The sequence below is a fragment of the Babylonia areolata genome, chromosome 16 (genome assembly GCF_041734735.1).
Source record: "Babylonia areolata isolate BAREFJ2019XMU chromosome 16, ASM4173473v1, whole genome shotgun sequence".
NCBI lineage: Eukaryota > Metazoa > Mollusca > Gastropoda > Neogastropoda > Buccinidae > Babylonia > Babylonia areolata.
In genome coordinates this window covers 5,404,165-5,416,239 of record NC_134891.1, presented here as the reverse complement: position 1 = coordinate 5,416,239, position 12,075 = coordinate 5,404,165, and the positions used below count along the sequence as shown (strand labels likewise).

The window sequence follows — 12,075 nt, the reverse complement described above, 5'->3', positions numbered from 1 at the left end:
AATGTTAACACATAAAAGGTCATATTGATCGCTAGTTGTCTTGGAACGCACCATCTAAAGTGACTTTCATTTTTATACATGCTTAAAAGCTGATATCTTCATAAGTACATGATTAATACAAAGAATTCACTAGCCACAGTGTGCTTTGTTTTCCAAGTCACAATGAGTGATCAGACTGTTCTTCCCCTTATATTTACTCGTTTTTTTGCAATCAAAGTGCAATCACATCTTCAACTTGTATTATTTCCACTGTCCAGAAGTGGGCTGATTACACAAATGACTCAGATGGTTCAGCAGTGCTTACAACACTGCAGGGTATGCGATCTGACAACCCAGTCAGAGTGAAACTGTGAATTGCTCTAATCAAAAAACAAAATCAGCAATGGACTTCAAAATAACCTTTTAAACATGCCCATCCAAAACATGTGCTGAATCAACATGTCACACCTCACAGATGCTTTTAACACCACTCAGACGGCTCAGCATTCTATACACACCCTGGATGTCCAGCTGCGTTTGAAACCCACTTTAGCTCGTCGTCAGATGTGTTTTTATTAATCACCCTCAGAGGTCGCTTGCAATTAGCTGGATTGGTGAAACGCTCTTAAAGTGCTCTTGCCAGTTTCGTATGGACAACCACGTCAGAGCCTGAGCCATGGGATGTGTATCACACAGTCAACAGCCAGGAACTCAGTGAACGCCAGTCGACCACCAAAACTTGAGAATGCCGAGCACAGTTTGCCTAGAAATCACATCGTTTTCATTCAAGAGACATTGCAGGAATGCGGAGAAAGCACGCTCTCCTCAATGAGTTTGTAACAGATTACATGCATCCCGAACAACAGAAACACTTGCAAGTGAAAAAAACAAAAAGTCCACTGAAAACATTTGTGTGTGGATGTGTTCGTTGTCTGATGTGGCCATGAGGGGCTGGTGTGATCGAACATCAACGAACCACTGGCGATCTTCAATTTCAAAGTGTTACACTTCTATTCATCATGTACCTGTCACCCTTGCAATTATACTCCAAGCATCGTCTATTTTCAGTGGTGGTGTGGGGTGCTAGTCCTTCATATTCTGAGTCTGGCTAGTTTAGTAAATTACTTGGGGGAGGAACGCCCAGTTCATAAAGTTGGACTTTCATTTTTATATACAATTGAATAAGCTTGATATCTTCAAATAAAGTATCATGATTAAATATAAAAAAATTCCACTAGCTCACATGTTGTGCGATTTTGTGTTTTCCAAGTCCAACAACTGTGTGAATCAGACGTTCCTTCCCCTTATATTTTTACTCGTTTTTTTTTTTTTTTTTTTTTGCAATAAAGTCAATCCACATCCATTCAACATTGTATTTATTTTTCTCACTGCTTCCCAGAAGGGCAGTGATTACACATCCCTCATGATCATCAAGATGGTACAACTGCAGTGTGAATGAAAACAAAAACATCGCCATGGGTAATGCGATCTGACAACAGCGCAAGTCTTTGGAGATGTTATGAAACTGGTGAATTAGCATTCAAACAAAAAACAAAATCAGAAGCCTTGGAACGTTAAAATAACTAAATTGGCTTTTAAAACATGCCCCCATCCCCCAAAGCAACTGCTACTGAACACAAACATGTCCTCCCTCACTAAAGCACTACTTTGTTAACTCACTCAGTACGGCCAGTCCTCTCTTCTCCTCTACACAGACCCCTCGGATGTCCAGTGGGTGTCTGAATGACCCAACCTTTAGCTTCCGTCGTCAGAATTGTGGTATTCTTTGTCAACATTCACCTCTTCAGTATAAGAGCCTTCCGCTTGCAATATTTTGATGCTGGTAATTGGGGTGAAACGCTGTTAACGTCGTCTCTTTCGCCGTTCGTATGGAGAGAGTTAAACACTGTCAGTGACCTGTAGCCCCATGAGGATGTGCCTCATCCACAGTCCAACCAGCCAAGGGAAACAACTGGTGGAAGGCCCAGATCTGGACCACCCAACAACCCCTTTGAGAATGCACGAGCACAGTTTAGATACCAAGAAATGTCACATCGTTTTCATTCAAAGAACAACATTGCAGAGAAGTGCGGACGAAAAGAGAACAACGCTCTCCTCACATGAGTTTGTAGACAGAATACATGCACTCCCCCCCAACCAGCAAAACACCCTTGCCAAAGTTTAAAAAAAAAAAAAAGACAAAACTATATTTGTGACAATGAACACTCCATGCATTCAGTTTCTGAACAGAACCCACTGAGGACCATGACTAAAACTCAACATCCAACAACCTCTTGGCAGATCAGTAACTTTATCAATATGTATACAGCTAGATACATTTCATCAGTACCTGTCACCCTGCCAGATTAGTAACTTTACCAATATGTACACAGCTAGATACATTTCATCAGTACCTATCACCCTGCCCAGTTTGGTTTTTCTACCACTTCGACTGCAGAGAAAATGTCCATGTTGAATTTTACCATGGACACAGACAACTGAAACAGGTTTTTAAAAAAAAAAATAACATGGGCTCACTCTGTGTGCAGATTGAGTCGAAACAAGGCTGTTACAGAGACCTCATACAAGTGAGCAAAAAACAATATTATAACAAACTCTGTGTACACATAAAAGTCAAAAGCAGGTTCATAGCATCTAGTCACTTTGAAATGAGACACATAATTAAAAAAAAAACGGGAAAACAAAATACACAGCACTTGCAGATAAAAGCGCACACATACACAAGCCTCGACTCGCATACATAACATTCACCACTATGATCAAACCTGGCATGGCTACATCAGACGAGAGCCTTAATCCAAAGGGTTTGAGCTTTGAATGTAGCTCAATAGACGGGCGCAATAGCCGAGTGGTTAAAGCGTTGGACTGTCAATCTGAGGGTCCCGGGTTCGAATCACGGTGACGGCGCCTGGTGGGTAAAGGGTGGAGATTTTTACGATCTCCCAGGTCAACGTATGTGCAGACCTGCTAGTGCCTGAACCCCCTTCGTGTGTATATGCAAGCAGAAGATCAAATACGCACGTTAAAGATCCTGTAATCCATATCAGCGTTCGGTGGGTTATGGAAACAAGAACATACCCAGCATGCCCACCCCCGAAAATGGAGTATGGCTGCCTACATGGCGGGGTAAAAACAGTCATACACGTAAAAGCCCACTCGTGTGCATACGAGTGAACGCAGAAGAAGAATGTAGCTCAATGCTTTGTTGTGCTGACAATATAAATCATTTGAATCAAAAGACTTTGCTCTAATTCCTTTCATGTGTACGCAAAAGCACCAAGTCAACTGCATGTTAAAGATTTCACAATCCATGCCGGCATTCAACAGATGATGGGAACATTGTACACGGACCACTTTCAAGGGTGGCAACAAGCGTTACACAACTGTGGTTAATAACTGTGTCAAAAGAAACTGAATGTTAACAAAGAAGCACAGAGTATATATATACATATATATATATATATATATATATAACCAAAAAAAAGCCAGAATGATCTGGACTGAATCTTTCTCAATGACCTGGGGGGGGGGGGGGGGGGGGGGGAAGAGCTAGAAAGATCTGGACCGAAGATCTTTCTCAATGACCATATGAAGGGAAAGAAAAAAAAAAAAAAAGTGTCTTCAGGAGAGAAAAGATGTACAACAATCATTATTTTTGCTTTCCACGGTTCTAGTACAAAGTGACAAGATGAATACCAGTCGTTTGATGACAAACATCCCAAGTGACACAGGTTGAACACGTGGCCTGAACGACACACACACAGTCGTCTGCAGTGGACCCCCAAACCAACGCACACAAGTCACAAAGGGCAACACATTTCTGTACAAGAGCTGCCAACCCCAACAACAGGCTGACTCTCTCTGGTCACGGTCTTCGAGTCAGTCAAAACCCCTCCAACACTACCCACAATGCAGGCGGACTCTCTCTGGTCACAGTCCTTCAAGTCAGTCAAAACCCCTCCAACACTACCCACAATGCAGGCGGTTTCTCTCTGGTCACAGTCCTTCAAGTCAGTCAAAACCCCTCCAACACTACCCACAATGAAGGCGGACTCTCTCTAGTCACAGTCAGTCAGTCAAAACCCCTCCAACACTACCCACAATGCAGGCGGACTCTCTCTGGTCACAGTCTTCAAGTCAGTCAAAACCCCTCCAACACTACCCACAATGCAGGCGGACTCTCTCTGGTCACAGTCAAGTCAGTCAAAACCCCTCCAACACTACCCACAATGCAGGCGGACTCTCTCTAGTCACAGTCTTCAAGTCAGTCAAAACCCCTCCAACACTACCCACAATGCAGGCGGTTTCTCTCTGGTCACAGTCCTTCAAGTCAGTCAAAACCCCTCCAACACTACCCACAATGCAGGCGGTTTCTCTCTGGTCACAGTCCTTCAAGTCAGTCAAAACCCCTCCAACACTACCCAAAATGCAGGCTGGCTCTCTCTAGTCACAGTCTTCAAGTCAGTCAAAACCCCTCCAACACTACCCACAATGCAGGCGGACTCTCTCTGGTCACAGTCCTTCAAGTCAGTCAAAACCCCTCCAACACTACCCAAACAACAGGCGGACTCTCTCTGGTCACAGTCTTCAAGTCAGTCAAAACCCCTCCAACACTACCCACAATGCAGGCGGACTCTCTCTGGTCACAGTCTTCAAGTCAGTCAAAACCCCTCCAACACTACCCAAACAACAGGCTGACTCTCTCTGTTCATAATCCTTCAGGTCAGTCCAACAGCCACACACACACTCCACACACCGCCCTAACAGCCCCCACGACACCAACAGCAGGGGGCAAGGTCCCACAGAACGCCTGTCCACACACTCCCAACAAACCGGCTACGTGGGCACAGACACGGCGGCAGACACCAGTCGCAGGATCTCGCCCGTCTTGAGGCGCCAGTTGGGGATGGCCTTCGACACCTCGCACCAGTGCTCCCCCTGGTGGGGCTCCGCAGACACACACCGACTCACGATCTCCTCCGCCGATTTCTGTGGGAGAAAAGAGGCCGTGATTGGTCATCGTCCTGTAGGCCGGGCACACAGGCAGGTGCTGACACCAATCTGCGTTTTTATCGAGTTGTGGGACAGTGATCAGTTTGGCAAACACGCTTTCTGTAAACGGTTGTTTGGTTTATAAACGTTTTCATTCACAAAACGCGAGTTAATGGACTCGAGGGACAGTAATCACTTTGGCAAGCACGCTTTCTGTTAACGTTCATAATTAAATGTCTTATTTCCAGAAACACAAGTTAACGCTAACAGCATTCCATGTGCAAAGTACTGAAAGGAAAAAACGAAACTGAGCGACAAGACGCCTGCGCTTGTATAATGCTCATTCACAGGTAAACACACAGTACAAAATGTAAACATGCCTTTCTTGTATTGCTAAATGCACCACAACCAAGAGAAGAGGGTGTGGGGGGGGGGGAGAAGAAAATTGAGGAGGGGGGAGGAGGAGGGGGGGAAGAGAACTGGGGGGGGGAGGAGGGTGGGGGTGAGAAAAGAACTGAGGGGGGAGGAGGGTGGGGGTGGGGGTGAGAAAAGAACTGAGGGGGGAGGAGGGTGGGGGTGAGAACTGAGGGGGGAGGAGGGTGGGGGTGAGAAAAGAACTGAGGGGGGAGGAGGGTGGGGGTGAGAAAAGAACTGAGGGGGGAGGAGGGTGGGGGTGGGGGGGAGAAAAGAACTGAGGGGGGAGGAGGGTGGGGGTGGGGGGGAGAACTGGGGGGGGGAGGGGGGGGAGAAGAGAACTGGGGGGGGGGAGGAGGGGGGGGGGGGAGAGAGAACTGGAAGGGGAGGGTGGGGGGGAGGAGAAGAGAACTGGAAGGGGGAGGAGGGTGGGGGGGAACTGGGAGGGGGGAGGAGGGGGGGGGGAGAAGAGAACTGGGAGGGAGGAGGGTGGGGGGGAGAAGAGAAGGAGGAGGGTGGGGGGGGGGGGGGAGAAGAGAACTGGGGGGGGAGGAGGGTGGGAGGAAAAAAGAGAACTGGGGGCGGGAGAGAAGAGAACTGGGAGGGGGAGGGGGGGGGGGGAGAAGAGAACTGGGGGGGGGGAGGAGGGTGGGGGGAGAAGAGAACTGGGGGGGGAGGAGAGAAGAGAACTGGGGGGGGGGGGAGGAGGGGGGGGGGGAGAAGTTAACTGGGGGGGGGGGGGACGAGAAGAGAACTGAGGGGGAAAAAAAAAAAAGAAGAAAATTCAAGATACAACGCACATCAGTGCACTGGTGTACTGTAAGACCAGAGAATGATATCAGTGTCAATCTTTCCACACCAGCCAGTACCTGGTCTCCGTGGAGGGACTCGAACTTGTGGAAGGCGGCCCAGGCGTCACCCAGACCAGGGTCGATCTTCACCGTGCGGTTGAACCAGTCCCGGGCCTTGCTGATCTTGCGTTCAGACCAGAACAACCTGACCCGCCCCCACCCCACAAAAACGATCTTGAGTCACACATTGAAACGACAGTCGTCACAAAAACGATTGTTTATTATACATTTACATATTGGTTTGAAAGTTCAGAGCTGTGACCATTTACCTACTGTTTTCGAAATCCAGAGCTCCAACAATTGACCTATTGTTCTGAAAAGTCCAGAGTTGTAACCACAGACCTATTGCTTTGGAATGTGCAGAGCTGTAACCACTGACCTATTGTTCTGGAAATCCAGAGCGAAAACCATTTTCCTGTCAGACCTGTCTCCCCCCAATGCCCCTCCCCCACCCCCCCAACCCCCTTCCCCCCGTACACAGGTCCCTTTCTCCCACAGGTGAGCAAGCGTGGTCCAGTAATTCAATCATTTACCTATTGGCTTGGAAGTCCAGAGCTCTGACAATTTACCTACCACTTTGAAAATTCCAGAGCTCCAATCATTTACCCACTGCACCTGTCTCCCCCAAGAGCCCACCCCCATGCCCCCCACCTCCCACAGGTGAGGCAGCGTTGTTACCTGGATGCGGCCAGAAGAACGTGGGGGTCGTGCTCACACTTGCGCAGAGCGTCCACAGACTTTGTCTTCCTCTGGGGGCGTGGCTCCATGAAGATGGCCTCCGCCCACAGGATGCCGGAACTGGGGCACTCCTGTAAGGCTGTCACACACACACACACACACACACATATATATATATGAACAGTTATTTTCCTTTTCTTTGTGAACCGACCTTCAATGATGTTGCATGGTACAAAACGTAGCACTTCTGTTCAAAGCTTTCATGAAATAATGACTTATCCTCAGGGAATAACAAGTTAAGAATACAAACATAACTAAATATAAGTAAATACGAGCAAAAATTGTAACTGGGAGTGAACAAACTCTTTAGAAGTGAATTGCTTTAGAAGTGAGTGAGTGAGTAAGTGAATGATAGAATGAATGATTCAGAGAAAAAAGGTCACATACATTATATAGCAATCATACGGTGCAGACTCCCGATACAGCAGGCTGGCTCTAAGTGGCTCCTATCAAACAATACTCACACTATAACACATAATAATAAGCAAGAAAAACAATACTCACACTATAACACATAATAATAAGCAAGAAAAACAATACTCACACTATAACACATAATAAGCAAGAAAAACAATACTCACACTATAACACATAATAATAAGCAAGAAAAACAATACTCACACTATGACACATAATAATAACCAAGAAAAACAATACTCACACTATAACACATAATAATAAGCAAGAAAAACAATACTCACACTATAAAATAATAAGCAAGAAAAGCAATACTCACACTATGACACATAATAATAAGCAAGAAAAACAATACTCACACTATGACACATAATAATAAGCAAAAGAAGAACAATACTCACACTATGACACATAATAATAAGCAAGAAAAACAATACTTACACTATGACACATAATAATAAACAAGAAAAACAATACTCACACTATGACACATAATAATAAGCAAGAAAAACAATACTCACACTATGACACATAATAATAAGCAAGAAAAACAATACTCACACTATGACACATAATAATAAGCAAGAAAAACAATACTCACACTATGACACATAATAATAAGCAAGAAAAGCAACCACCGTACAACAAGACACTACTACAGAGTATAAACATTAATCATTGCATCAACCCCCCCCCCCCCACAAATGATACATATACACAAGCACACAGAACACACACGAACACCCATAAATGCATACTAACACACCCACACCAACATACACACATTCATTATGGCAACACTTCATGGACAAAGGGTCCGTGCTTCAGTCCAATACACTGGTGAGGTTTTCAGGAACGCTCGCCATCATCAGCATCAAATCCACATTTTTCTCCTCCATCGTCATCAATATAAAACAAAATAGTCTCAAAGTCTGTGGCCTTTCATGCCCTGCTCTCATGGTGACCTCAGTTTCGATACCCCTCCACATCCGTGCTTGGGGTGAGTCCTGTCAATGTCGTCAGTGTCGGCAGATTCATGGGGGGCTGTTGTTTGAGGGACGTGGTGGCGGTCTCCACTCTGGGAGAGACGCTCACTCAGTCTAGCTCCGCGACTAAGCCATTATTGTCGTTAGTAGGGGGCTTAGTAGGTGGTGTCCTAAGTACGTTAAAACAGAACAGGCACCACTCAACACCACCGGAGTGACTCAGCAGCAGTGCAGGGTCTCCTCTGGTGTGTGGCCTCCAGGCGGCCTAACATCGATGGTTCCCTGTGGACTGCCGACGCTGGAACTGCGACGGACGAACCCGGGTGTGGCCGTGTATGGGGGAATCTAAATGAGCGGCGTGGGAGTAATACCACTGAAACGGCGCAGATGATGGGGCAGCAAAAAAAAAAAAAAAAAAAAAATCCACATTTTTCATGATTGGCTGGACATGAAAAAGCACTTGTACTCACTCCACTACCCTTGTGAAATAAAAGAATTCGTTCAAACAGAGGCGGGTGTACTCCTAACCTTTGGCCATCAGCGTCAATCCGATGTTCTTCAGCCCGGCTCTATTCTCCACGCGCACAGCTTCCAACCTGCCAACACAATTGATTGATTGATTGATATGGATACTTACCGTCAAGTTCAGTCTATTGAGCACGCTGGTATATAAGCCACACCCAATAAATTTTGAAAAAAATTGAACTTCATACACACATACCAGAACACATACCAATACTACGGAAAATACTGTAGGTTATGATATAAATACAAGCGTAAACAACACAAATGAAAAGCAAGCGAAAATACTGCTAGTGTCACAAAAAAAACAACAAAACACAATGAAAATTAAGATCCATAATTTTGGGATAATCCAATTTATTCAACGTCGTCCTGCTTACTGAATCCCCTGAAATCTTCGTCTTCAGTGTCCGAGTTGAAAAGAACCAGCACAGCTTCCTCTGCCATCTTGTCACTGACTTCAGCCTCACTTTCACTTGATGAACATGAATGCAAGGTGGAGGTCGCTTCTGGTTCGTTGCTTGCACTCTCATCTGCTAGGTCGATTGCCTTCAATTTGAAAGCTGCATCATAGGCATCATGTCGTGTTTTCGGCAAGATGAGGGTGTGCGCTTGAGCAGAGTAGAACTGAATGCTGATCTGAAGGCTTCAATGTGTGCGGATTTGATTTTTAAAACGTGAACAGTTAGCACACTAACCTGAAGCTCACCCAAAGATTCATGAACAGAAATCATGATTTGGGCGAGTTGAAGGGCAGCTAAGAATAGACGAGAACGTGACACTCCCGGGATCGTTAAAATCCTCAGATAAGCCGCATCACTGTATAAGCCACAGAGGTTGAAGCTGGGGGGAAAAGTCGTGGCTTATAGACTGAACTTTACGGTGTATAGCGCCTATCCTCAGTCGCAGTGTTGTGCTGTGGTGTGATGTGGTGGTGTGTTGTGTTGTGGTGTGATGTGGTGGTGTGGTGTGTTGTGGTGTGATGTGGTGTGGTGTGATGTGATGTGATGTGGTGGTGTGGTGTGGCATGGCGTGATGTGGTGGTGTGGTGTGGTGTGGCGTGGCGTGATGTGGTGTGGTGTGGCATGGCGTGATGTGGTGGTGTGGTGTGGTGTGGTGTGGTGGTGGGGTGTGGTGTGATGGTGTGGTGTGGTGTGTTGTGTTGTGTTGTGTTGTGGTGTGATGTGGTGGTGTGGTGTGGTGTGTTGTGTTGTGGTGTGGTGCGGTGTGGCGGTGTGGTGTGGTGGTGTGGTGTGGTGTGGGACCCCACCAGAGCTGAGTATGTGAGGAGGCCAGGGGGTGGGGGGGGGGAGGGATGGTGAAGGAACCCACCAGAGCTGTGGTGTCTTGGGGTTCTTGAGGCGGGCCTTCTCCAGAATGGACCTGGCGCAGATCAGTTGGCCTTTGTGTGTGTGTGTGTGTGTGTGTGTGTGTAAGGGGTGTGTGTGTGTGTGTGTGTGTGTGTGTGTGTGTGTGTGTGTGTGTGAGTACACCCACCAGAGCTGTGGTGTCTTGGGGTTCTTGAGGCGGGCCTTCTCCAGAATGGACCTGGCGCGGGTCAGCTGGCCCCTGTGTGTGTGTGTGTGTGTGTGTGTGTGTCAGTACACCCACCAGAGCTGTGGTGTCTTGGGGTTCTTGAGGCGGGCCTTCTCCAGAATGGACCTGGCGCGGGTCATCTGGCCCCTGTGTGTGTGTGTGAGAGGTGAGTGTGTGTGTGTGTGTGTGTGTGTGTGTGTGTGTGTGTGTGTGTGTCAGTACACCCACCAGAGCTGTGGTGTCTTGGGGTTCTTGAGGCGGGCCTTCTCCAGAATGGACCTGGCGCGGGTCAGCTGGCCCGTCCTCTCCTCCAGCCGCGACAGCAGCAGCCATAGCGGCCACGACGTCGGGCACTTCTTCAGCTGAAACACACGCACCACAATGCATACACATACACACATTCACCGCTTTCTGGCGATCGTTAGTTTTGTTTATCTATTCTTTTGTTGTGGGGAAAGAATAGTTTCAGTTTCAGTTTCAGTGATGCCTCCTTGAGCTACTGAAACTGAAACTATTCTTCTGTTGTTGTTGTTGTTGTTTTTATTTGGATGCTGGGCATTTTTATTGTTGCTGTTGTTGTTACACCTAATCCTGAATATAAGCCCTAAGTGTTTACAGATCAAACACATGTGTAAATATCAAAAAGTAAAAATTGAACACAAGATACCAAACATCATCGAAAACATTTACACCCCCCCCCATCCCCCCCCCCCCCCCCCCCCCCCCCCCCCCCCCCCCCGACCCCCCCAACACACAACACGCACAAGCACACACACACACAAGTAGTAGCACACAATCGTAAATAGTACACAAACATATTCTGAAACTCTCAAAACCCACTCACACACTAACAGTCATTTTAGTTCATACTGGAAAGGGATGAGGTGTTGAGAATTAATCAGGAGGGAAAAAAGGTGGGTCTTCAGACTTGGATTTGAAAGACTGCAGTGACGATGAGTGACTGAGAGGCTGAGGAAGACGATCCCAAAGAAAGGGGGCTTGGTATTATCTCACTCTGGACCATGGAACGCTATAGCGTTTCTGACGTAAGGTAGTGTGACGACGGAACGCTATAGCGGTTTCGATAATTAAATTTTTTTCCATGTCTTCCCCATGGGGTAGCATAACAATCGCAGCTACACCGGGCATTGCGAATGTGTCAAGGGTCGAATGGAAAGTTTCTTCATGAGATTTCGTAACAACACACTCCAACAGCAAGCCAGCAAGTTCAGGACCCCACACGACAAGCTAATCTGCATACGTACTGAAAATGGCGTCACAGGCAATACAAAGGTATATCTTTGGAGCGAACTAGATCACGACAGCAGCTTTTACCGCTTTTTTTTTCTTTCTCAAGGCCTGACTAAGCGCGTTGGGTTACGCTGCCGGTCAGGCATCTGCTTGTCAGATGTGGTGTAGCGTATATGGATTTGTCCGAACGCAGTGACGCCTCCTTGAGCTACTGAAACTGAAACTGAAGTGATTGAAATGCTTCAAACTGAAGGTTTTGACATCGACAAGGATGATGAAGACGTTGAATAATGTATCCACAGTGAAGAAAGCTGCCAGCGAGAAGATACTGATTGTGACTCAACTTCTGACAGCAGTGAAGAGGGAGG

The 12,075-nt window shown here is 46.8% G+C and overlaps 1 protein-coding gene across 3 annotated transcripts in view; it reads right to left on the bottom strand.

The window, feature by feature from the left end:
- Positions 1-1,338: 1,338 nt before the first annotated feature.
- The window catches only part of LOC143291099 (pre-mRNA-processing factor 6-like), a 58,701-nt gene continuing 47,964 nt past the window's right edge, over positions 1,339-12,075 (bottom strand). The window contains exons 20-26 of one of the 3 annotated variants that reach the window (XM_076600721.1): positions 10,685-10,818; positions 8,927-8,994; positions 6,936-7,074; positions 6,276-6,402; positions 3,586-4,989; positions 2,394-3,519; positions 1,339-2,329 (exon numbers count right to left, since the gene is read on the bottom strand). In XM_076600721.1, coding sequence (XP_076456836.1) covers positions 4,837-4,989; positions 6,276-6,402; positions 6,936-7,074; positions 8,927-8,994; positions 10,685-10,818 — 621 coding nt within the window. In that variant the 3' untranslated portion in view covers positions 1,339-2,329; positions 2,394-3,519; positions 3,586-4,836. Of the gene's footprint in view, positions 3,520-3,585; positions 4,990-6,275; positions 6,403-6,935; positions 7,075-8,926; positions 8,995-10,684; positions 10,819-12,075 lie in introns of all 3 variants that reach the window. The other 2 variants (XM_076600720.1, XM_076600719.1) reach the window with 2 other exon arrangements.